The following is a 25,112-nucleotide window of genomic DNA, read 5'->3' on the forward strand; positions in this document are numbered from 1 at the left end:
CCATCATCATCACCAAGCTGGATCCAGACCACACCAGCAAATTCTACGAGGTTCATGTTTCATCGAGGTAAGCATCGCGTGATTACAGTAAATTTATGTCAAATAGACTCTTCCAACATGACAATACGTCTCAAATTATGTCGTGTAGTGATAAACACGTTTAACACAATATTAATTTCTCCAACGAAATGATAGACAATCGACAAGTTTATGTACATAGCATGACGATGACCCCCTTCTTCCAAGGTTAAAACTGAGGGCAAACGTCAACCCAAACTAAAAATCAACCCTCCTCGGTATAAATACCTATCTACCTGCCTATTCATGAGAATAAGTCAAACAACCAGTTAAAATATCACTACAGGTTAAAAGACCTCTGCTTAATTAGTGAACAAACACCATACTTATGTACCAACCAACCCACACATCAATATTCTTTGCATGCACTTTTCTCCCAGTTTTTCATGGAATGAGATATGCCATGCAGACAAGGGTAGTTTTTGTCCAGAATTTCCTATCATTTGACAGTACTGGCAAATGCTGACAGAATTTCATGATGTCCATCCTCCCATCCGTCTTTAAGACATCATGACTCGTTTTTACAGGGTTACTTACCCCTTCCACTAACTTTTAGCTGCAGCAAGGTCGACGTTATTACATGAAACAAGATACGACTTGAAGCATATTTAGAATTTAGCTTTATACGAGACATCACCTGAAGAAAAGCATCACCATCACAAACCAAACCTAACCTTTTAACAACTTCTTGGTAAAACATATCGTGTTTAATATACTCGTCGCATGCATGCACATATCGAATGGAATTAGATCATCATTGCTCACTCGTTTAAGAGAAGCTGCTCCGTCAACACATAACACAACGAATTCTCGAACTTTGCTCAAGTTTTGTTTGACCGTTATTTAAATAAGGATTTAAAATACATATGTAAAATAAATGTGAATACCATAATTTGAATAAGAAGTAGTGTTATTTAGAAACAAAATATTATTGAGACTGCAAAAGATAGGGAAGAAATCTTCGCGGAGAAAGTGACAAGTTCGTATTATTACTTTTGTAGTTAGATAAGGACTTATCTCAAATTTGCTCACGGAAAGAGTTACATCACAATAAATAAATAATGTCTGCAATTCTACGCTGCTTCTCCCGTAAGAGGAGCGATTCTCTGAGCCTGGACAAAGAGAAAAGTGGGAAGAAAGTTAGAAATAAAAAGTGTAAATGTAAGTGCAAATGTCGTCAAAATGATGATCTTACCGACGGTAAAAGTTTCAGCAAAACGTTACACATTTCAGAAAAGAAGTGCAAACGGCACTCGGTATCATGGTAAGTATATTTTACCCGCTTTAAAAAATACTCATTAAAAAAAATTGATGATGGTTGGTGGTGAAATTGATTTAATTAAATGACTCATTATTAAATATAGTTTTAATTGCAGTTGCGAATCTTCGATGTCGGATGCGAATCCACCCTCGCAATATTCCTCGATACCATCTCCCACCGCCAGCGTGGATCCGATGGGGACGCCGTTCTTCATGACGGTCGGGGAGGCGACCAACCTTCCGGGAAAGTCGTACATGCCGGTGTCAAAAGATGACCCCAATTACAACATGAACCATCCACGGAGAGGAAAGGCTATCATTTTCAATTTTGATCGATGGGTAAGGACTTAACATAACTGAAAAACAAGTATTAAATTCGGGGTAATTGAGTATGTTTTTTTTCAATTTATTTAGGATAACACAAACATACCTCATCTCGGGTTATCTCCGCGTATCGGATCGGAAAAAGATAAGAAAGACTTGGCGAGATGCTTGCAACGCCTCGATTTTCAAGTGGAGGAACACGATAATTTGAAACATTTGCAATTTTGGGCTGTCCTGGAGAGAGGTGAGTTGTTTTTCTGCTTTCTTTCTGGTGTAATTAGGTAATGTAGTATTTTATAAAATTGGATTTTCTTTTGTCATCGCAGTTCGAAAGGAGGATCACACAGATGCGGATTGCTTAGTAGTCGTTGTGATGACGCATGGCGAAAAGAACACTGTTTACATGCGTGATGGGGTACAAATACCGATCAATTTGTGTTGGGAGAATTTCGAAGCAAACAAATGTCCCAGTTTGGCTGGGAAGCCGAAGATCTTTATTGTTCAGGTATGATATCGTTATTTTTAATTATGGATAAAGTGTATTCAGAAGGAAAATGATAATTAATCCATTAATTGACATATTAATTTTCAGGCGTGTCGCGGAAAGTCCTACGATTCCGGGACATTATTGCACCCCGCAATACAAACGGACTTGGACGTCTTTAACAGATCTGATGTCACGGATTCTTCCACATTTTCATACGTTATTCCAAACGCTGCCGATATCGTGATCGCATTCAGCTGCCCCTTAGGACACTACTCGTGGCGTCATCCGGAACGCGGCTCTTGGTTTATTCAAGCAGTGTGCAAAGTTTTTAACAAATCTGCGTACGAAATGGAGCTCCAACAATTGTTCACAACCGTGGCAAGAGAGGTAATTACTTAGCCAGTCATCATTAAATTTTTGCAGCCGAATTACTTATTAATTATGCATTTTTGTATCCACAGGTCGCCCTCAATTACCAGTCCAACACTACCAATATCGAGTCCAACAATAAAAAACAAGTCACATCCACGTCAAGCACGCTTATCAGAAGTGTCATGTTCCGTGCAAAGGTTCCAAACTCGGATCCAAGACCACCCCCAGTTCCGGTCGAGCAGGAAATTGCAATTTCTGAGGAGACCGGTGTCGTTGGCATCACATTATTTACATCTTTAGAGGAGGAAGAAGAGCAACAAGGAAACATTACAAATACGAGTAGCAGTAGTGGTGGGGCTGTTGTGACCCCCATCCGTCCTCATGAATTAGAGCTTGAAATGGTGCAACGGCCAGGAATAATGGAAGAAGAACAGAACGTTAATATTTCAAATGGACCAATTCTCGTCTAATCATTAACATCAACATCGAAGCAATATGGCTCAAAAATAACATTACTATGCAAAAAATTGAAATGTACTTATCTAACATCATGACTTATCCAACACAACACAACTGCTCAACATATTTACTTCAACTTATCCATGCAACCTGAAATTATTAGAAAGACATTAAAAGTGGCACTGAAGCACTTTGATAATCTATGTATAAAATCTCAACCACTTAATTAATATACGTATTCATGACTTTTGTAACTTCTAGAAAAAAGAACTGATCTTTGTGTGAATAATCTCAATTTTGAATGTCAAACCATTATTCATAGTTTTAGTAGTACTTAATTTATCATCTTGGAATCATGTTTATTTAAAAATTGTGATAATTAAGTCATCGTTTATAATGAACATGTCAATAACTTTTTGATACAAAACATGGTTATTAAATATTTATGAGGAAACTTTTTAATAAAAGTCTACATACGAAGAAGTATGTAATTTTAAAAGAGTGATATGAAAAAATATAAATAATTGTGAAACGAAATTTAATATTAAAATATGTAAAAATCAAAAAATTTGTCGATACGGATTCGCTGAATTTAAATTTTCTTCGTCGTCGTATTATCGTGAATTTGGTCACACTTTAAAATTAGGTAATTAGTAATTTATAGAATTATATCGCATTTTGAAAGCAAAATAAAATAAAGAATTCAATTGGAAATTAAATCATTTCTAGAAAACTGTTTTTATTGATTTTTTTAAGATTACAAGTGTCATAATCGCATTTATAATTTTATTTTAAAACTAAAAAATATGGTCACTCTTTGATTATATAATATATATAATATTATTGAAAATATTTTACACATCACGGAATTACGTATGGTTCTAGAGTGAAATTAGTAATTCCGATTTGGCAAATGAATAACATATTTCACAATTTTAAAATATTAATTTGAATCACAGAGAGTTTGTTAAATGGTTTTAAAAATTGTCGGATTTTTTATAGTCAGAGTTTAAGTTAAAGTCTGCGTCATGATGTTATTTGTCATGTAATAAATAATAAATATATGTATTTATATATGTATATAAAGCAACTACGACTCATCGTAATGTTTCTGCTGCTGTTTCATTTAAAATGATAAAATTGACGGAATCATTACAAGTACATTTCCATCTCTTTAAAAATAATGACGACAATCAAATTAAAGTATCAATCAATTTAATAATGTTTGTTAAAAAATGGTAATCCTAGTCCTACTAAATTTACTAGACAAGATATTTATTAGTAGCGACGATCGATATGGTGGTAAGTATTATACGTATTTTTATGACCCCTATAATTACGCACATTTTTTACCGTTAGGTTATAAGGAATCTTCACTATAGAATAGATTTGTTTGATTTATATGTACTCTGAGGTAATTTAAAATTTGAATGCGTCGTTATATTTCTAATATGTAAATGTAGTAACTACACATCTTTTCAGCACTTTTTGGTTGCTTATTCTTCATTAATCACCTCTTGGAATTCGAATTCATTCACAGCGGTCCTTCACAGTCAGCATAATTAAGTTTGTTTGATTAATCAAATATAATGCACTCAAGTAGACTGGAGTCTCCCTAAAAATAGAGTAAAAACCGTAAGAATTTTTTTTATAAATGAAATTGGTAGTATTGTTTGGCGTGACTTACATTCCATCCCTGAAATATTCTGTAATTACGAAAAAAGATAATTATTGTTGCAAAAAATTTGGATGACATTTTGAATTTAAGTTTAAATTAATTATTCTGTACCTTTAAGTGTTGTAGAGAAACGCTTGGAATACTTAACAAACTCGCGTTTCCGCTGCTCCAGTAAAGCTCTAGCGTTTGGATTAGACACTTGGACTGAAACCGCAGCTGGAAATCGGAATTTAAAAATAATCATGAGCAAGGTTTAATTTAATTTAACGTCAGCATTCAGGAATTTTAATTAAGATGTGAGACTGAGATGCGCCATGGAAAGTTTGTTAGTACTCACCCACTGCGTCCAGCACCTTTTTTATTGTACTTGCAATCTCCCTATGTACATAAAATAATGATTAATAATCAATTCTAATGCTGTAGTTAGAATTTATTAAGTTTTAACTTACTTGATTGTCTCAAGGAATGTTTTACGATCTGCATACGTGAGAAATTAATGTAGTTCAGAAATTATGTTCATAAATAATCAAATATAATGGGCAATTGTATACCTTTAATTTCATCCGGAATGCGACTTAATATGCGTTTCAACTGTGCCGATTTCTTACTTAATTCGCGGAATGCTTCATCATTTTTGGTTGTTCTGAACTCTGACGCTGAAAAGATGTCAAGAGTATGATATGTCAGTAGGTTATCGGATTAAATACTGGTTAATGAAATACCTTCTGCCTCATCCGGGGTTCCCTGAAGTCTCAAAATTGCTTCATTTAGACTCACATTCAACTCTGACTTCTTAATTATGGCCATCGTAAGTTCCAAACTTATCCCTGGACAGGATGCTTCCGCAGCAGATAAAGCGCTTCGAAGAACAGATGCTGCTGGGTCTGATTTCGCCATCTAAAAGTAAACCAGCCGTAATATAATTAATCAATTAAATCTGCATCAACTAGAATAGTTATATTTCTTACCTGACTAACAACTGGACGGAGAAGCAATGGATACGCCAAAGGGACGAGGGGAGCAAGAGGTCCATTTCCGTTATCCCCCATTGTCATCTTATTTTAATTGAGCGATCGATACGGTCTATAGGAACAAATTATCCAACTGATAAGTTCCAAGAATTTGGATAACCTATAAAATCATAAATACACACATAAATTACCATATTTATACAAATTATAATCAAAACTCACACAGCCAGATTTACACACAAAACAAAATCAAACTAATTTGTTCAAATATGCACAGCACAACCCAACCAAACCATTAAATAATAGAAAACTATTACTCAGATAAATTCCAAATCCAATCACAAACATAATTACGCATGACACATTGTTAATTAAAATTGAAACAAAAGTTTACGTCATCAAAATTTTAACTTACCCAGCCAACTCCCGTCCGTTAATATGAACACACCTTGATTCGAACCTGTGTGTAACGAATTGGAGAATAAGATAACAACGTAAAAATTCCTCCGATAAGAACTTATCAATTAAAACCACAATTAAACTTGGTTTAACCACACCACGTTAAAATTATCATATTCCGCAATCAACTTATTTAGGGCGAGTTCAAACAGGAACTGACAAGTTCCAAATACGAAGTTTGCATCTCAAATTGCCCAGCCCCGCGCGCCAGTTGAACTTTCCACGTCAAGGGTTATTTTCTGTTTACTCCCACATGATTAGTAAGTTTTATCAAAATAATATTTACATATTTATTGATAACCTATTTAATTAATTAGAGTAATTATTGATTAATGTAATAATTTGGGTGTTACAGGTCACACTATAAAAGTGCAGTCAGTTCGAGTAGTCTTGTTGACTACGTTTAATAATACTAAGTTCTTCAGTTCTTCTGCACTCTGTTCCCATAATTTTCTCCATCACTTTAATAATAGCCCTAGTCGTCTAATTGTCGGTCCTAAACTGTCGTCGAATTACGAAAAAAACTTGACTACGATCGCGAAGGAGGCCGTCAACAAGATGATCTCTGCACCAGCCGCGGATAGGAACAAGGAGCCAATTTATAACGTACTTAAAGAAGTATTAGCAGAGAAATGTAGCTCGGGCGGTGAACTGAAAGCGCTGGAGATCGCGTCGGGGACGGGTAAGCCTTGATAAAGTGGAGAATACGTGTGCTGGAAAAAGTTTAACGTAGATTCTCTTTTATATTGTAGGACAACACGTCTCGTATTTTGCCAAAAAATTTCCTTCCATAAATTGGACACCGAGCGATGTCGATAAGCGTTACTTTGGATCTATTACGGCTTATGTAGAGGCTGAAGGACTGACTAATGTTCAAGAAGCAGTGTTCATCGATATCACCTCGGCTATGGAAGATTGGCCAGAGGGTGTAAAGTCGACGGAGTTTGATTTGATCTACAATGCGAATATGATCCATATCAGCCCCTTCGAAACTACGGTGAATATTCCTATCTGTTATTTATTATTAGATTAGTTCCATTAACATAATGACAAAATTCTGCTTAATTTCACAGGTCGGACTGTTCAACGCTGCTGGGAAACTGTTAAAGAAAACCGGTCTTCTCATCACATATGGACCTTATGCAGAGTGTGGTCTTTTAACTCCAGACAGCAATGTGGCCTTTGATGAGAGTCTGCGTGCCCAAAACCCGCAGTGGGGGGTACGAGATATCGAAGATTTGGTCAACCTTTCGGCTGAACATGGACTGAAATTACTGAAAAGATTTGACATGCCGGCTAACAATAAGACACTTGTATGGATAAAGGAATGAAATCTTAGTTATTTTTTGGAGTAGTTTAGTAGTTAATTAATGAGTTAACGATTAAGACATTCCGGTGGTGACGAATCGAATAGTTGATTGCACAATTCATTTATTAGTTCGAATTAGGTACTTAAATTAAAAAAAAAAAATTGCGTATTTTTGAATCAAGAATGAAAAAAAACATGATTAAAATATTAGTCCACTTAATTAAATATACATATATTAGCATAACATTATTAAATGATTAAGTAGTTTGACAATTACATGAAGGAACAAGTTTAAAACTTGAAGATAATCATAATATAAAAAATACAGTATTTTGTCATGCAAAATTTCGTATTGAACAAATTAATAAATATTTAAATTACCGAGAAAAGAAACCAGTGCCATCACCAACCCATCTGAGCTCTGCAATTTCACTCATTACGTACCTATCCAAGTGTCGCATTTGTGGTCCCCTGAATCGAAAATTTCCGATAACTTTTGTTGGAGGATCTTGCAGAACTTTTGGATACCACAAGGCGTCATCGGCAGGCATTTGTGCGTATGGGATATTTTTTAGGTCACACCAGATGCAACGATTGTCCCCCACAAGACCAGGAAACCCAGCTTCTTTGGAATCGTAATAACTGACTGCATTAACGTCGCCCAAAAACACGTATTCGTCGTACGCAGGAGGGTCCGGAAAGGACAGGAGAGCCACAAGATCAAGTGAATTGAGGGTTATGTTGGATTTTGCAGGGACGAGATCTTTTGCAATATCAGCCAGAATTTTTTTCGTGGGGGGATAATCAGCCTGGATACCATTAAAATTGTCACAAATTAGCTTAACATATTTAATTAATGTGAAAATAAAAGATAAGCACTTGCGTACCTCATAGTGCGTGATTTTCATCATTCCAGTATAGCGATCTTTATAAGGACCATGTCTCCACTTGACCAAGAGTAATTTCGCCTCGTAAGCAGTTCTTAAAACGGGGAGTAATTGAATGCAAATGTTTTTATAAGAAAATCCCATTCTTCTGGGGATTGTTAGACTGTGTATTATTAAAAGTTACTTAAAGTTAGTTATGTATAATTGCTGCTTCCACCTAAATAGATGAAACTGGACTGACACAAGGAAATACATGAGTGGCAAGGTTGACAAGTTGGTTGTATTTGTGCATACATAAATAAACTGCTTCTTCTTAAATGTATTTACATACATATTATATGCATTTGATGCGATGTTGTTTGGTGTATGTAAAAAAGTAAAACATAAACCTACAGCAGGTCAACTATGTTAATTCATAAGATTAGATTGCCTATGGTCCTGAGAAATATATATTGTCACACCAAATCCAGTCACACGATGATGTACATATTTAGATTTCTTGGTAAATGGGTATGCAGAATAGTTGTCAGTTTGATAGTACGTATATCACTGTATTTCATCGTAGACGAATAAGTATGTACATACATTTGTACATACATCGATGCAATTTGCATGGAATTTTACACCGTAATTTATTATTAGACTAGATACTAGTTGAAAACTTTATTACATATCTATTTGTTTAAATTACGTGCTTGCATCACAGGTATTTTTAAAACGTGAATACATATATGGTAAATAATAACTTGAGCAGACTTTAATTTACACCGGTTTACTTGCTTACTTATGTATGTGCGTATGTGTAACTTTTGCATATTGACTGTTTAATAATAACAAGTTGTTATCCCTGCTTAAGGGCAGAGGCATTATTATCATCGTAAAATTCCACACCACCATTAAGTGCATTTTCCGACACAGTGTAATCAATTGCTTCCTTATCCGATAAATTGCCACTCATCCATTTCGGGAGAATGTCGGGAGAAAAGTGATTAAGTAAATTTTCTTGGTTGTGGCCATGTAAAAATATCTGAAGAAGAATACAATAAATAGATTGCTAATTAATTGCTTAATTAGTTAATTACGTGATTAATAATACTCACCCTTTTGCGTAATTTTTCAGGAAGGAAGGGCCTGATAAAATACATATGCAAATATTTAGTAATCTTTGATTTATTTTATCATAGATAAGTGCTTATCAAAACTTTGGCACATTACCTGATCAAGGAATATGTTATTCCGACAAGCTTCGGGTTATTGTAAATGTGAACCTCCTTAATCTTGGTGGGGTAGTTGTTCTATATTTACCGATAACATACTTATCACCCATAGAATAATTTCTTAATTTTATTTATAATTATTCAGTACTTACGAGAAATAGCTGCGCAAAACTTAACTTTTGGTTGAAACTGTATCTCGTAAAGATTGAAAAATTGTAGCCACTGTAGTCGATAATAAACACTTGACCCTTATCTATCGTCTCATGCTCGTACCAGTAGTTTTCCACCATGAGAATCGCCGTTCGTAAAATTTCGTCAAATTCCATCCGCTTTATGTCAAGTTTTGCTAATGATTATACAAAATCCAATCTGTTAAAACTAGATTTTCACAATTTTCATGAAAATTTATTGTTAAAAACCTACGAATTCTCATAAAGCCGATCAGTCTTCCTTTGTCATCTCGGTGTTTTAACGTCCCAAAAAATCCACTCTCGATTACGTGACTTACAGATTGAGGCGACATTTCGAAAACATTACTGAAAAAAATTTCATAATTACTCCACAATTATAATTAGTTTAAACACTCCACTTACCGGTATTTTCCATGCTTTGCTGCCATGAAACTCTTCGCCTGGAACGAGAGGAAGAAAAATGTCGTGAATGAGTTAAAAATGGAAAATTTCATAAATACTTAAGTCGTGACCTTCAAGAAGTTGGTAGATTATGCATTATATAAAGTCAATTCATTCCCAAAAACCCACCATTATCAGGTAAAAATATACGTATATACGCACACATATTCTTTATATGTAACTAACTATATAATTAAGGTGATTGGAGCGTTAAACGCTGAACAAGAATATTTATAAAAAATGTCTGTAATTGACCACCCAATTAAAAAAAGCAGGGAAGAAGTTCAACCATAAAATCATGAAAAGGAAATGGTGAGCAGCATAAAAATCAGGCACATGGAAAGATCTTGGGGAAGATTTTGCTAAAAATTTTGAGTTGTAAAACACAATGGTTGGATGGAAAAGATGATGAGAAGGTACATTATACTTTATTGTGATCAACAATCAAATTCAGCATTAAGTGAGTGAACTATTCGTCGTCTCCACTCCAGAAAATATGCGATTTTTTTGCACATTGTGGTTGGTTTGGTAGTGCACCTTCAATATCTCGCATTGTTGACCTTGCTTTGTGGCCAACAAATTACCACGAGAAGAATTTGTACGGTATTGATTTACGATTTAGGTAAATTGTAACTTTGCTCGTGAATATGTAAATGGCCGGAAATGAAAGATTTGTCAGTGTTCAAGGGAATACTAATACTGACAAAGATTTGACTTCGACGGGTCAAAGTTGTTTTGCATGAACATTACACATGAGATTTCAGGCACATTGTTTTGAGTAATGACATTAAATCATTAATTATTGCGAAACAATACGAAAAATGATTTGATGTTTTTTGTCTCATTTTATGAAATCAAGGTCCCACGCTTGTTATGGGGTAGTTAATTTACTTACAGGCTAGGTTTAGGTTGATGGGCAGTAAAATTGAATTGTTTGAATTTTAATGGCTCAATTCGGGGGTAGAATATTGTATACGTAGTTTACATTTAATTAATGGTTGAAATCTAGTGTTCGATGTGTCCCGACTTTAAAAACATAACTACAAAATGTATCATTAAAGTAGACTTATTAACATAAAACTTACAGTGTCAAACGCATTTTGCACATTAAACTTCCTCCCGACTATGAACGTTTTTAAATACTCGTCCTCGTTTATGAATGCATTGAGGTATTTATCTTCTGAATCTGTAAAATGGAAATTTTGACAAGTTTAAAAAAGTATCGTTAATCTTGGAATAAATTTCTGAAGAATATCTTACCTCGTATAAGTTCTTTCAATTCTACGAGGCATTTGTCCAACTCCTCCATATTAATGGTTTTAGGCGTAGCGTCCATTTTTCAATATTTTTACCACTATTTAAAATTTCAAACTTTTAACAACATTGAAAACTTAAAACTTAAATTCCAGACGTCTTCTCATTTTTGTTTTAGACACAAAAAATACCTGTGTTCTCAATGGAACGAAGATACACAGATAAAAAGCTAGCAACCTCTGAAGATCAAGTTTGACTAGTCAAACTCCAGCCTAGATGGACCAGTTATAAGTTATAACTTATAACCTTTATACGTTTACAGAAATGCAACTCCACAAAAATATCAACAGTTCACCACCCACCCATTAAAAAAACTCACTTTCATTGCCAGAACGAGACTGGTCCTGCAGTATTTGTAGAACGTGTGTGATATGTATCTAATTTTATGGTAGGGCAACAATTTACCGAAAAATATTGCACACTCTAAGGTATTTGGCGATTCAATTTTTGCCAATGAGCAAAATATTTTAGCAAAATTTCCGAAAATTATTTTCCTTTGTTATCTTCACCAGCACACCAACAAAACTGACACTGACTTTGAAATGACCACGGTTAATAAGTCGTTCTCCATCCAATTATGACTCCAAGAGGTTATAACATCTCGTATTAGGCTCGCTTTTTCTACACCTCGCACATAGATAATTGGCATTAGATGAATATTTGCTAAAACAAAGCAAACGGTAGCGTCTACAAGCTCACGCGTGTATTACAACTTTGGCTGACTGGGCACACACACTTTACTAACGTGTAAGACCACGTAATGTATGTTCATCAGAAATTAGCTTCACTACTAGCCTCACTTACTTTATTTCATAAATGAGCAAAAATTCTTAAACTGCAGTTTTTTTTTCTAAAATATTATTATTCTTAATATGTTATGCTGCGATGGACGTGGATTTCATTTAGTGGTGGGAACCAAAAAAGTAATGCTTTCGTGTCGTGACGCCTAATTATCTAGCTTACCGCATAACTATGTGTGCTGAAACGCTATTCAAATTCGAAGACAATCCAACTTCACAACATTTATATTATACATAATTTGTGTATGTAATACTCGTTTGAACGGTTGAATGAGGGAGAAGATTGGAAACTTAGTTATTATTTGGCAAGGAGGAAAAGGATGGGTAAAAAATTGTTGGCTTTACGTGGCGATGATGAAATCTGGTTTAAATTATGATGAGTGATTTTTAAGATACAGTTTATACTTTGGGGCACGTTTCATAAATGAGGTGACGACTTTTTAAATGGGTGGGTGGGTTACTAAATAATTTGTAAATATTTAAGAGCTTTGCAACATTTATCTTAATGAGGTTTTAATGGGAATAAATTGTCCGTTTACCTGGTGTAATGTAAAATTTCCAAAATTTCCTGGGTAGATTTCTTCCTGATGAAAAAATGTATGAGGTGAAATAATGTGTAAATTAAAGCAATTCGCAATTATGTATGTTATAAGGTGAGCTGTGAACTTGGACTTTAATGCAATCATAAAAATCTGTTTGTATAATGTTCGCTAACTAGGAAGCTGTGATTACTTATGGAGATAATCATGTTCAGATTTTTTATGATAGTGCATCCTACCTCAATAGGCATTTGCGAGGATAAATTTCTTATCGTATGGTTGAACCACAGTTTTGAGAGGTTTGATGCATAACTTACTTATCAAAATCGTAAATTGTAGATAAGAACTGGGACAATTTACTGATTGTCATACGTAAAGTATTGATTAATCGGGAATAAAAATGCATGAGAAATATATGCCATGCAATTTGTGACCAAACTCAAATATCGGTATGTATGAGATGGAGAATTGTGTACCTTCATTTTATCACGTGGACAATCAGAGTATGCAGATGAATTGGGTAATTTGATGTCAATAAGTGACCAAAAACTGCCCTTGATTAGGTTTGGCATGTTGACGTGCGTTTGGATCCCTTAAACTTCATCTCGTCTCAATGTTATTATGTCATAATTTGTTACAATATGCATATAAAATAAAATTGTGCTACATACAGCATGATCCTGCAATTCCTTAAGTCACGTAAGCATCTCTGAGTTTGGGTCCTTATTGTGTTGACCTATTAAATGTCACTAATAAATTCTTGGATACATTCTTCTACGTCGTGTAGGTGTGTGCGTCACCTGCATATGCATTGTTTGGCATGTTATGTGAGTGGAAGTAAAACACAATCTGATAGTGAGAAGAGATGATTCTCAGTTACAGGAATTTTGTGGTTAAATGGTTAAATGCTTCGGCTAAATGCGTTCGGGAATAATTTTGTATACAAAATGCATTATGCAATAAGTGACATGTAACCGTGTATGTGTAGGAACCAGATAAGTTCTTATGATTTAAATTATCACAAATTTACAATTATCATGAAATTTCTTATTTTATATTTTTTTACCGGGTTTAATAAAGTAATTCCTAATTGTAAATGTATGCAGAATAATTTAAAAATCAAATAGTGATAATATTATTTTGGGAATTTCACAATGGACGTCAAAGTTCCTTATTTTTGCATGCGGAGAAAACTAGGAATTTTGATGACGATGTAATTGAAAATTTGAGATATTTGTATGTAAGAACGTCAAATCAAATATTTGCATAGTTCAATGTTCCGAAAAGATGTTACTCATCTTTGTCAGGATATTTATTTAGCTTAATACTTTACATACACTAATCATTCTATTTATAAGTACGTTAAGTAGGAACAGTTATATCTCAGTTACAATCTGTCTACAGATTCAGGAGGCAGGGCACAAATAATGACCAGCAGCGTATTTTACCATCTTCTCACTTTTCTTAGAAATATTAAAATTTGTTGATTATCACTTGAGCATTTCGCTTTATGTTAGAATTAAATCATCAACTTCCATCATCCTGAGTTATAATCCTCTGGATAAGTTTGGTATCAATGGCGTCTTCATCCGATAACTCTCCACCCAACCAGGTAGGCAAAATTTTGGGAGAAATGTGTTCTAGATGATTTTATACCAACACGTTAATTAATAATGTTTTTTTTTTGTTTTTACTTTCATAAAGGTTAATTGTACATAAAAAATATATCTCTTACCATGCAGGCCGGAATAGTTGCTCCCATGCATCAGAAACTAAAAATATTATGCTATGTAGGTCAAAAATCTAATAAAAATTTATTATCAAAAAATTGCTTACTCGGTCTTTAATCTTTTTGGGGATGAAGGGCCTCAGGAGGGACAATGCGTATTGAACGATGCGAGGGTTATTTATGCCATGCTGCGATAACGTACATAATTATATTTAGTTATATCTGTGACTCACAATGGAGGTCTCCCTGCGTCTCAGATTGTGACCAAACTAGTGTCAATGGATCATAAATTTAATTAATATGAGATTTGTCAAAGATATTATCTGCCAATCAGAAGTTATTTGCATCTAAAGAGGAAACAACTCAACGTAAATCAGGTAAGTGTAAAATCTGATCTGCACAGTTCCCGGTGTGTTTTTCCTCTTTGGATGGAATATAATTATCAAATCTGTGCATTAGCAGCTAGTGTCTTTGGGAAACTTCAAATGAATTAAATTTGTCATCGATTGACACTAATTTGGTCAAAATCTCTGAGAGTATACACTGGAAGACCTCTATTATAAGTTGCAAGTAGAATATTAGTGCTAATGCCTTACCACGTTTTTTATCATCATGGGATAATTGTGCTATATAAATAGTCAAAATATGACATTCATTATATATTATAAAGATGCAGCGATTGAAGAGATCTTACCAAAAAAATGTTTAGGAAAGTAAGCTTATCACTGAATGAGTATCTGAATGAATAAAAATCGGAATTTTAAATTCATTTATTTGTTGACTAACTTTTTTCGAATTTTTAATCCACTTTCGAAAGAAATGTATAAAAACATAAAAATGAATGCATACCTCGTCATGACCGAGAAGTTGTAACCGGAATAATCCAAAATGCCAACCTAAAAGAATTCCAACCTAGTTGTTAATAAATTGTCCATTTGACTAGAAATATATAACCGGCCTCGAAATCCTACCTGCCCGTTTCTCATCATATCGTCGACATTTTCCCAGAGAGATTCACCTAAAAGTATGACAGCTCTGGCGATGTCGGCGCATTCCATTGTTTTCAGGTCTAGCTTTGCTATAACGTGAAGAATAATAAAATAATTAATTGACATTTGTACATAATTACAAAATTTTTAAATCGTTAAAAAATTGAAGAATTTCAAAAATTCAAAAATTTTTACATACTGCATCTCACAAATCCAATCACACGTCCGAGATGATCCCGATTTTTTAATAGTCCGATGAATCCACTCTCCAAAACGTGCCGTACACTGTGCGGTTTCATCCTAAATATTTTGGTCTGTTTTACATGTTTCGTTATCAAGTATCCTTTTACCTGTGGAATCAAATATACATACATAAATTAGAAAATTCTGTCACTCTTAAAATATCCTCTTATTTTAGTAGCTTACCGTTTCAAACGTTCGACACACATTAAATTTTCTTCCCACCAGGAATGCATTTAAGAATGCGTCATTGTCCAGTACGGTGAGGAGGAGGGGGTCATTAGATCCTGTAATAATTGGAGCAAATTTAAATTTAAATCTTTAAACCTTGACCATAAATCTGATTTATATTTTGTTTACGTTTAATCGTATTCTTTAATTGGACCAGACACTGGGTTTCAAAATCCAAATCCTCCTCGGATGTATCGACATCTTTTATGTTCACCAATTTTTTATCCGGTGTCATTTTTATGCCTCCAATGTCAAGTTATTTATCGTAAACTTCACTGAAAATTACACCCGAATTTTTCACGTTTTACAAAAATTGAGAGGTTTTAACCCCGTCGACCCATTCGTTCAAGATGCCGTGCCCCACAACAATGTCGTTGAAATTATATCAAACTAGCAGCACTCACTTGCTACCATTATTATTAGTATTTTACAAATTATTTCGTAACCTCGACACTTCCCAAAAGTGGAATGAAGTCAAGTAAAGCAAAGTAAAGTAAATGGCGAATGGTGAAGAATAACTACTTGCAAGTTTTAGTGAGACAAGATTACCCCAAAAAAATTCAATTCTTACGTATAATTCACCAATAGTACCATCAAATCAACCAGCTACAAGCAACATAACACGTTACCTACCACAGGGCACGCAGAGCTTCATTATTACGGCATTGTTACGTGTGTTTTTACATATTGTTTGTGCTGAGGATCAGAAAACAAAGAACGATACCCAATAAGAAAGAGGTGGCCGATATCAGTTCATGTTGCATTTTGCGTGTTTGGGGGATGAAGAAAATGAGGAGATTCCAATTAACCTGGCTTGGCTATCTCACGAAGTAACCTGTGCATGTATGTAATAACGATAATATGTAATTTCAATGTAATTCCATAATGTAATCGACCAAATAAATATGTGGGATTTATTCCGTCTCAATCTTACAAGTTTTTTTTATGAGGGAAAGAATTATATTTTGTATCTACAAGTTTTTTCTTCATGAAGGGGAAATTGCTGTCAAGTATTGTTTTAGTACTTCCACGTGCATATTTATGTGCATTCTAATTTTTGAATGGTATTTATAAATTGGATCATAGGTAGGTAGTTAGATATTTCATGACCCAACCCAATACGATTTTTATTGTGATCAATTCAATGATAGATAAAAATTACGGGGAGATGTTTTGATGTTTAATTAGATATTCAGATAGGACTGGATTGACAAGACTTTGTTTTTGTGGTACAGGTTGGATAAAAATGTTGCAATGCTCTTAATAAATTTTCCACCATGACTTCAGAACGTGTTGAATGAAAAATACGTGAATCGGTTCAATACATATTTACATGGACTCCAATTTTAGTACAATTTTGCATACATAGAAAATTAAGAAACATCATATTGCGAATTTGCGAACTAATGAAGGGTTTTCGTATATTAATTTATTTTCCTTGTTAAATAATATATGTAAAATATAATGGTATTTGTTAATGAAATGACTATTTTTCTCCAGGTATTTATGTAGATTTCTTAAAGGAAGAGTAATGTTATTGGTACATCAAAGCTCATTTTTCCTCAACTCGTCAGCATCACCAATTTTTGGACAGGATGCATAACCCTGCTCCAGGAAAAGATCTTCTTTAAATCCTAACGATTTCGCGTGTTCGAATATTTGCGACTTTGTTTCCTCGCCCAAATCCTCCACCGTCGAAATAACCGACCAGGATGCTTTCCCATCCGTCCAACACGTCGTGAAGAAGACGAATGACTTGTTATCTCGCAGGGTGAGGTAATGGCGTCCCCTCGTGTCTGAGGAATTTTCATTTTATTTTTCAAAATTGCACAAAATTGCGGAAAATTTCGCGAAATTTGGACCCAATTTTTTTTCACTCACCTCCTTCCCACCTGGTATTAAATCCGTACGAGTTCTCAATCACGTTCGTAGTCGTGTAGCCAACCATTTTGTCCCCAAAACCGTAAAGTACTGGGGGATTATCAAACTTGAAAGAGAGGCAGGAACTGTCGATCTGATCCTGGGTAATGTTGGCCACCCGGGTTTTTAGCAGGGTTTCGGAATATCTGTACATGTTTAGCTTGCTCTGGAGGGGAATGTACCATCGTGGGATGGAATGCATCTGCAATTAATTACATAAACACCAATTAACTAATTGACCTTAATTAGTTCCAATATTAGTACCCAAGCATAGTCCAAATTCCTTGCAACATTTGGATGCGGATCGATACAATCTTGTTCAAAAACGGTTTCAATTTCTAACCCCTTCACCTGAAGTATGTACGAGGTCGAGTTAAACGCTGTCAGCGTTGTGACCACCAGAACTAACAATTGATTAAATGAGTACATTTCTTTCTACTACATAAATCCTAATTTAAACCGTGACACGAGATCTTTTAATACAATTATTTGTCAAGAATTAAACAATACGTCGACGACAGATGTTAACTAAATGTTAAAAATGGGAATAGAAACGTAACAACGAGTCAAAACGTCTCTTTCACCGGTCGGGTCGAACACCCACACACGTGCAGAAAGAGAGAGAGATCATCTTATTGTGGTTCATATTGAAGACGCTGCGTCGACCACAAAATAATAATAAATGCCCTGAAGCGACTTTTTTATAGTCACACCCAAATATGGTGGTTATCTATCTAAATAAGGAGGCGTGAGTTCTTTGTCCTTTTAAATTGGATAAATTCTGGTAAGCAAACAGGATGTCGATACTGCTCAATGGCTGGAAGTTGATGTCAAAAAAAGCTGGACATTGGGTAAAATAAAGTGGTCATGATCATGACCCCACAACTAATTAATTAAGCAATTAAGGTAAAGTCCTCCAATGTATGTACCTACATAAACAGCGGCATATTGCACTTTTTCAATGTTTCTCGTCATCACAAATTTTAGTGCCTACTTAAGCAATTTGCAATACCGTGATCGTGATGCACTTATGCATTTTCCTTAATCGAGAGTCGCACACAAAACGAGATCACACCTCGCCTGCAACATTATTGAATGAATAAATAAAAGAGAGAGCGTTATTATTCTTCTTTAATGTACATACATAGTTGCTACTACAACCACCATCGAATTGTTACCTTGTCCTCCTATCACATTGTTGTGTGTACCATTTAACCCACAGTTAGTTAGTGCTGTTATTCTTTCTAAAATACAGCATGTAAACCAAAGTATGTACACTTTAGAACGGACGGAAACGAGGGCAAGAGAGACCTACTTTTCCACGCGGCGAAGGATACATAAGAAAAAACTGTTGGTTGGTCACCTTACCTTCTTGCCAATTGAAATGTGCATGCACTTACCGCCGCCTATTTATTAGGAAGTAAATACAACATGAAATGGTAAAGCCAACAATTTTCGAATGCATGATGCCATGCAGTTGGTTGGTTGGTGAGCCACATTTAATAAATGCTGCAACGATGCTTATGTTCATTGCTTAGGCGCATCTGCTTGTCTTATTTTTACTGTAATTTTTAAATGCTGTGCAGCCTTTATTATCTTTTGTATGCCTTCCTGTCTACTGTCCCTTTCCCCAAAAATACTTATATCTACGAACGGCCAGGTGGACTTTGAAATTTTACAAGATTTGTCTCTCCCAAGTAAAGAATAGTATAGTAACGATTAGCGAAATTGCATATGCAACAGTCAGTTTTGTTCGTATTAAAATTTGAAAGAAAATAAATAGCATTTTGTAAATAGTGAGTGGGTGTTAACTGCGTGATAATTAAAGGTGTAAATATATATCTGTGCTGCACATCTTCATAATGAAATTAAGTGACAAAAATCTGGAGGAGAGCGTAGTACAGTTGAAGGAGTTGGTGAGACGAGGTATGTACGACGTCAGAGTAATTTAATTTAATAATAATTTGTAACGGATTTTGTAAAGAAACCTGTTTTTTTAGATCCGATGTTGGATTGTCCTCTGGACAAAGAGTTTCTAGTCAAGTTTATTAGGGCGAGGAAATACGATGTGGAATCCGCTTTTCAAACGGTGATTAAGACAAATTAGGATTTTTTAAAAATATGTTACGAGACGATTTTGTTTTAAAATTTCCACAGTTAAAACGCTACTATGAAATTCGAACCCTGTATCGAGAAGATTTCGCCGATTTCTACCCGACCAGATTAAAAGCCACGTTAAATTCGGGTATTTTCATGGTGCTCAAACATCGAGATCCGTACGGACGAAAGATTTTGTTGTTCAAAACAGGTATACATACTCGAAAAATTTACATGGATTTCTGTACGAATAAATAAAATTTTAAATTTCCAGATATCTGGGATGTTTCGAAATACACGGTGAACGAAGTTTTCCTCACGTCTCTACTTCTCGGAGAGGAAATGGTAACCTTATCTTAAATTTAAGGCTTATCGTATATATCTTATCCGTATTTCTTATGATTAGATTTTATCCCCACGAACACAAGAAAATGGAACCGTGATGATTCATGATTTAAGTCATCTCGGATTATCGCATGCTCGGCAATTTAATATGCGACAGATTAAAAAATTCATTGCAGTCCTTCAGGTGATTTTTCTATAATTTGCATTGTTTAAAATTTTAAATGGTTACTTGAGGTGTCTTATCATCCGCAGGGCGCATTTCCAGCCAAATTTAAGACAATCCATGTCATCAATCAGCCATACATTCATAACGTCCTTTTAGCTATTTCGCAACCGTTTTTATCCAAAAAGTTCCTAAGTCGGGTGCGGATTACATACTTTATTTTTGAGTTTTTTAACAATCATTTCTATTTCGAAAATTTGTATTTGTTTTTCTCCAGATTATCCTTCATGGAAGAAATACTTCCAAAATGCAGGAATTTATGCCTCCAGAAATCCTTCCGACAAGTGTTGGAGGTCATCTTAACGAGAATGAGGCAGTAGATTCCGACTTCATGAATAGACTTTTCGATAAGGATGACTATTATCGAGGTTGGTGGAAAATAAATTTGAAGTTTTTTCCTCGTCTGATTAGGAAATTTATCGTGTTTATCATATTGCAGACTTGCTGCGGTACGGATACAGAGGTTGACGTTGATTTACATATATGGACTTTACGTTTCAGAGGAATTAATGCCAAATTGATAAGTGAGAACATTTATAATAATTATTTAGGTTCAATATTGTGTCAAGATTATATTTTTTATTTGATTGGGTCAGTTCAATAAATAAAATTTAATTGAAAATCGATAAAATGTGTACTTTTCTTAAATTTACATGAATCAATTTCAACATGCGAGTGAGATAACATTAGGTTTTTAAACTTTAGTTTTGTAAAATTAAGCAATTCACAATTAAACAATTCCACAGTAAAATTACTTTAATCAAGAGAAAAAACTTATGAAACAATACGTTCTAAAATTACTTAATTGGCTAATTGGCTGAAATTATTATTCGCACCTTGACTTAAAATCTGTACTTATAAATCATAATAAATACAGGCATAGTTTTATTTAAATGTCTTACTTATTTGCATTAAAATTGACGACAAAACACGTATTTAGCAATACGTGCACTAATGCGCGACCAACATGAGAATGACCACTCCAAACCCTGCTAAACTAGAAGTACCAAATTCATACCACAAAAAATACACAAAGATGAGGAACTGGATTGGCCCCATGATAAAATACGGGAGAAAAAGGAGGTTCAGATCGAATCTACGTAGTACGAATTATAATGAAAAATGTCATTAATTTACGTCATTCTAAAGTTGTGGTACTGATAACTTGCATATTGACGTCGTTTGACAGAATATTTGTGATCTATCCAACCATTGTGCTCCCTTGGCTTGCTTTGCTCAGTCTTAGGGCCTACAACCATGCGACACGGAATATTAATTTCGACATTTTGATATGTGAATTAAATTTTTTTCGATTCAAATAAATTTAGGGAATTTCAACCCTTTATTTCGTATACGTATTTAAGATTAATTCATACAATGAGAATTCCAAGCACAACTAGTCTAAAAAAACGGAATAATCATCATACAAATGCTGCTAAAATTAGGCCATGATTTAAAATATGCCGAAAACTTATTGTTACAATTTTATATTTCATTCATTCACGAAAAACTGAAAGAAATGGTAATATGATAATGGAACACGTTAGTGCACTAATCCTAAATTATGAATCATATGCCTATATTTTTGTACATTAAACTTCATGCTTTTGTGCATGCACTCTGTTTACTGACTGTGACACTGGACATGCACGTGCCGATAGTACAAAATGATTTGTTAATGTAAAAAAATAATGAGTTTATTATATTCTTCGTCCTCGTTGATTCATTAATCTGAATGCAATTATTTATCAGTTGTCCAGCAGACAAGGCGAGCTGCATCATCAATTTTCTCACACCTACATTTACATATACATCCCTGACCTAGATAATTCAAAGCATTTTTTCTTGACCCATGCACAAAATATCTGAATGTCTAACGGATCAACTTCCAAGACTGTCTTCGAATTTAAGAAGAATTTTCCTGTTGATTTATCCTCGTTCTTGTTCTTATGCATTTTTTCATATTCCTATGCAAATATTACGCAGCATGTAAGAAGTCACTGCAAAATATTACTTACAATTTAATCTAGCTATATCGCGCATGGAGGAAAGACGTTCTATCTTCTGGAGAATTGTTTTATTCCAGTTTTGACCACATCGTAAACAATTTAACGGACCAGTAAACATTAAAAAATCATAAAAATTATTCAAGTGCAATTTAATTATTGCACTTGCAATATTTACAGAACTGACGCAATTCATGAGAGATCATAAGGATATACATAAGTTTAGCAGAGGCAGACTGAGACAAGATCATTATTACCAACTAACCACCCAACCAACCAACATTTATTATTGGGTAAGACAGCAATTTACTTCCTTATCAAATAAAAATGCACAGAAAATGCTTAATGGTGGAGGAGTCCTATATTCTGCGGTAAATTGTCGTTGGCAGTCATTTCGCTTAGTATGAAGTTGGATGGCGAAGAACAACAACAAAGGTAACGCAAAACGCTAACAAGAGAGCAAAAGTGCAGTCGAAGTGCAACAGCGTGCGTCAATTGCAGAGTGTTGACCCACATTTTAAGATATTCATTGTTTTTCTTTAACCATTTACAGAGACTTTAGTCAGTATTATCTTTCGTGGTGATAACAGTGGACGCCAGTTTAGATTTAGGTTGGAGGTCCAAATGGTGATAGTTTTTATTGAGGATAAGCTATAAGTTTGTTAATAGTTTTGGTTTATAGTTGTCCAGAAGAATGGTATATAGGATTTATTTGTATGCAAAATAGCAGAGTGCATACATGTGTAAAAGTAAATGTTTTACTGATTTTGCAGTTAGTAGCGTACAACTAAAGGCAGAAGAAACTGAAAAGTTGGACGATTGCCGAGCCGCTAAATTATTCGGGACAAGCCTGCTGGCTGCGTATAAAGAACATTTCGAAATAAGAACGATTCAGATTCAATGGAACAAGATCGGATCGACAAGAGTTTGAAACGTCTCCGAAATCTGGTTAAAGGTAAATTTCTACCTGTGCGAGAACTATTTAGGAATATTTATATCAAATTTATCATGAATTTCCTCATTTTTGCAGAAGATACCTCCAAGCATGGCCACATTCCGGAGGAGTTTATAGAAGATGATAAATTCCTCTTGAGATTCATACGTGTCAGAAAATTTGATTGTGAACGAGCCCACGCCATGGTAAATTTGTTATGAAATTTAAAACCCTTGTTTTAAGACAGATTCGAATTTTTAGCTGAAAGAATACTTCACGTTGAGGAGGAAAAATCCGAAAATGTTTCGAACATTGACTCCAAGCCATTGTAAAGGCCTTTACGATACGGGGATGTTTGTCGTGTTGAAGGAGAGGGATCAACTTGGGAGGAAAATCTTTCTATTTAGAACTTGTAACGTTTAATCATGATCAATTATTAATTTGAGCAAACTGGCCAATTAAAAATGTCGTTTAAATGCACAGCACTTTGGAACCTGGACGAAGTATCGATCGACGAAGTGATATGTGGCATGTTTCTGCTTCTCGAAGAAATGGTTAAGTATTTAATTAATTAATTGTCACATTTAACAAATTAAACATTAAAAACAAGACATTTATGCAGGTGGAGTCTGAAGAAACGCAAAAGAAGGGAGTCATTTTCGTCAGTGATCAAGGAACCTTAGGTATCAGGCACTTCAAGCAGTTTAGCATTGGAAGGGTTGTCATGATCCTGAGTATATTGCAGGTAATTCATGTACTGAGATAATATTTTTCCATGTTTGAAATATACTTTTAAGTGTAAAAAATGTGTATTGTTTGCTTTATATGTACGTAGGGAAAGTTTCCCTTGATGTGTAAAGGACTCCATAACGTAAATGACCCGTACTGGCTTCAAAAACTGGGCATGTTTGCAAAGCCATTTTTCTCAAACAAGTTACAGAAAAGGGTATCAAGTAATTCAAATATATGAGAAATTTCTTCTGTTAATGATGCACAAATTATGTGTGAAGGTCCACTTTCACGGTGATAATTACGCCTCATTCCATAAATTTTGTCGGCCAGAAGTCCTGCCCACCACGCTGGGAGGGAGGCAAACCTGGGAAGAGGTTCAAGATGACGAATTATTTCAAAGACTGTATTCTAAGGAAGCGTACTTTAAGAAACTTGCAGAATTTTCTAAAAATTAGTTCAGTTTAATCACTCTACATGAAATACAATACATTGTAAATAGTAAATACTTAATAATATGCTTAATTAACATGTAAATGGATAACGTGTCAGTACTTCATTGGTAATAAAATGTGTTCAAGTTAAAGTATTCTTATTTCTCTGTCGTCATTTTAGAGAATTGCATCAATATAAACTACATGAATTAGTTTAGCAGAGTTTACTAATCGGATTATACACATTTTTAAAAGCCACCCTCTCGAATGTTGCATAATAAATAATTAGCTTAATGCAGATTTATGTATTATTTTATAGTTGATCGTTATAATAAAATTGACGCATATGAAATGACAAATATTTTGCTGCTTCAGATTTTAGATGACGCATAAAAACGTTATATCTTTAAAGTTGTGCAATTTACGGTAATTGTATGTACCCGTGCACC

The 25,112-nt window shown here is 34.5% G+C and overlaps 9 protein-coding genes across 16 annotated transcripts; 4 read left to right on the plus strand and 5 right to left on the minus strand.

Moving 5' to 3' along the window:
- Window positions 1–762: 762 nt before the first annotated feature.
- On the plus strand, window positions 763–3,699 carry LOC110843035 (caspase-1). Of its 2 annotated transcripts, none has more exons than XM_022088945.2 (6): window positions 763–1,342; window positions 1,443–1,677; window positions 1,753–1,906; window positions 1,989–2,167; window positions 2,255–2,536; window positions 2,611–3,699. In XM_022088945.2, exons 1-6 carry the CDS (start codon window positions 1,140–1,142, stop codon window positions 2,989–2,991), a joined length of 1,434 nt encoding a protein of 477 aa, XP_021944637.1. In that variant the 5' UTR covers window positions 763–1,139; the 3' UTR covers window positions 2,992–3,699. The 2 variants fall into 2 exon arrangements, with proteins under 2 accessions (XP_021944637.1, XP_021944638.1); XM_022088946.2 differs by having other exon boundaries at window positions 773–1,342; window positions 1,455–1,677.
- A 191-nt stretch (window positions 3,700–3,890) lies between these two features.
- On the minus strand, window positions 3,891–6,213 carry LOC110843792 (programmed cell death protein 10-B). The gene is made up of 9 exons (XM_022089831.2): window positions 6,045–6,213; window positions 5,627–5,789; window positions 5,381–5,555; window positions 5,210–5,314; window positions 5,108–5,135; window positions 4,996–5,036; window positions 4,770–4,874; window positions 4,668–4,686; window positions 3,891–4,595 (listed from the first exon to the last, which is right to left on the minus strand). The coding sequence occupies exons 2-9, from the start codon at window positions 5,711–5,713 to the stop codon at window positions 4,511–4,513; spliced, it is 645 nt and encodes a 214-aa protein (XP_021945523.1). The 5' UTR covers window positions 5,714–5,789; window positions 6,045–6,213; the 3' UTR covers window positions 3,891–4,510.
- Window positions 6,214–6,222: 9 nt separating this feature from the next.
- Window positions 6,223–7,602, plus strand: LOC110844620 (methyltransferase-like 26). The gene is made up of 4 exons (XM_022090865.2): window positions 6,223–6,348; window positions 6,444–6,770; window positions 6,841–7,085; window positions 7,162–7,602. Exons 1-4 carry the CDS (start codon window positions 6,342–6,344, stop codon window positions 7,417–7,419), a joined length of 837 nt encoding a protein of 278 aa, XP_021946557.1. The 5' UTR covers window positions 6,223–6,341; the 3' UTR covers window positions 7,420–7,602.
- Window positions 7,500–8,537, minus strand: LOC110844621. The gene is made up of 2 exons (XM_022090866.2): window positions 8,285–8,537; window positions 7,500–8,206 (listed from the first exon to the last, which is right to left on the minus strand). The coding sequence occupies exons 1-2, from the start codon at window positions 8,426–8,428 to the stop codon at window positions 7,775–7,777; spliced, it is 576 nt and encodes a 191-aa protein (XP_021946558.1). The 5' UTR covers window positions 8,429–8,537; the 3' UTR covers window positions 7,500–7,774.
- Window positions 8,538–8,897: 360 nt separating this feature from the next.
- LOC110844358 (retinaldehyde-binding protein 1) lies at window positions 8,898–12,932 on the minus strand. Of its 3 annotated transcripts, none has more exons than XM_022090539.2 (9): window positions 12,787–12,932; window positions 11,394–11,487; window positions 11,219–11,319; window positions 10,095–10,132; window positions 9,925–10,037; window positions 9,654–9,847; window positions 9,500–9,579; window positions 9,385–9,415; window positions 8,898–9,311 (listed from the first exon to the last, which is right to left on the minus strand). In XM_022090539.2, the coding sequence occupies exons 2-9, from the start codon at window positions 11,467–11,469 to the stop codon at window positions 9,126–9,128; spliced, it is 819 nt and encodes a 272-aa protein (XP_021946231.1). In that variant the 5' UTR covers window positions 11,470–11,487; window positions 12,787–12,932; the 3' UTR covers window positions 8,898–9,125. The 3 variants fall into 3 exon arrangements, with proteins under 3 accessions (XP_021946231.1, XP_021946232.1, XP_021946229.1); XM_022090540.2 differs by lacking the exon at window positions 12,787–12,932 and adding an exon at window positions 11,767–11,991; XM_022090537.2 differs by lacking the exon at window positions 12,787–12,932 and adding an exon at window positions 11,579–11,991.
- A 1,124-nt stretch (window positions 12,933–14,056) lies between these two features.
- LOC110844411 (clavesin-1) lies at window positions 14,057–16,524 on the minus strand. The gene is made up of 10 exons (XM_022090603.2): window positions 16,105–16,524; window positions 15,931–16,031; window positions 15,704–15,854; window positions 15,487–15,593; window positions 15,365–15,411; window positions 15,210–15,252; window positions 15,112–15,141; window positions 14,623–14,703; window positions 14,522–14,558; window positions 14,057–14,426 (listed from the first exon to the last, which is right to left on the minus strand). Exons 1-10 carry the CDS (start codon window positions 16,208–16,210, stop codon window positions 14,314–14,316), a joined length of 816 nt encoding a protein of 271 aa, XP_021946295.1. The 5' UTR covers window positions 16,211–16,524; the 3' UTR covers window positions 14,057–14,313.
- An 846-nt stretch (window positions 16,525–17,370) lies between these two features.
- LOC110844535 lies at window positions 17,371–18,538 on the minus strand. 2 transcript variants are annotated; one of them, XM_022090757.2, is made up of 3 exons: window positions 18,247–18,538; window positions 17,857–18,097; window positions 17,371–17,771 (listed from the first exon to the last, which is right to left on the minus strand). In XM_022090757.2, the coding sequence occupies exons 1-3, from the start codon at window positions 18,322–18,324 to the stop codon at window positions 17,521–17,523; spliced, it is 570 nt and encodes a 189-aa protein (XP_021946449.1). In that variant the 5' UTR covers window positions 18,325–18,538; the 3' UTR covers window positions 17,371–17,520. The 2 variants fall into 2 exon arrangements, with proteins under 2 accessions (XP_021946449.1, XP_021946448.1); XM_022090756.2 differs by having other exon boundaries at window positions 18,160–18,536.
- An 870-nt stretch (window positions 18,539–19,408) lies between these two features.
- Window positions 19,409–21,186, plus strand: LOC110844547 (alpha-tocopherol transfer protein-like). Its single transcript, XM_022090770.2, has 8 exons — window positions 19,409–19,821; window positions 19,896–19,984; window positions 20,053–20,203; window positions 20,267–20,337; window positions 20,399–20,521; window positions 20,590–20,700; window positions 20,778–20,928; window positions 21,000–21,186. The coding sequence occupies exons 1-8, from the start codon at window positions 19,758–19,760 to the stop codon at window positions 21,026–21,028; spliced, it is 789 nt and encodes a 262-aa protein (XP_021946462.1). The 5' UTR covers window positions 19,409–19,757; the 3' UTR covers window positions 21,029–21,186.
- Window positions 21,187–22,557: 1,371 nt separating this feature from the next.
- Window positions 22,558–24,818, plus strand: LOC110844195 (retinaldehyde-binding protein 1). 4 transcript variants are annotated; one of them, XM_035847827.1, is made up of 9 exons: window positions 22,558–22,679; window positions 22,747–22,859; window positions 23,340–23,521; window positions 23,597–23,706; window positions 23,762–23,912; window positions 23,984–24,054; window positions 24,123–24,245; window positions 24,336–24,446; window positions 24,511–24,818. In XM_035847827.1, exons 3-9 carry the CDS (start codon window positions 23,467–23,469, stop codon window positions 24,685–24,687), a joined length of 798 nt encoding a protein of 265 aa, XP_035703720.1. In that variant the 5' UTR covers window positions 22,558–22,679; window positions 22,747–22,859; window positions 23,340–23,466; the 3' UTR covers window positions 24,688–24,818. The 4 variants fall into 4 exon arrangements, with proteins under 4 accessions (XP_035703720.1, XP_021946033.1, XP_035703721.1 ...); XM_022090341.2 differs by having other exon boundaries at window positions 22,605–22,859; XM_035847828.1 differs by lacking the exons at window positions 22,558–22,679; window positions 22,747–22,859 and adding an exon at window positions 22,985–23,001.
- The last annotated feature ends 294 nt before the right edge of the window (window positions 24,819–25,112 follow it).

The sequence above is a fragment of the Folsomia candida genome, unplaced genomic scaffold (assembly GCF_002217175.1).
Source record: "Folsomia candida strain VU population unplaced genomic scaffold, ASM221717v1 Fcan01_Sc002, whole genome shotgun sequence".
Classification (NCBI taxonomy): domain Eukaryota; kingdom Metazoa; phylum Arthropoda; class Collembola; order Entomobryomorpha; family Isotomidae; genus Folsomia; species Folsomia candida.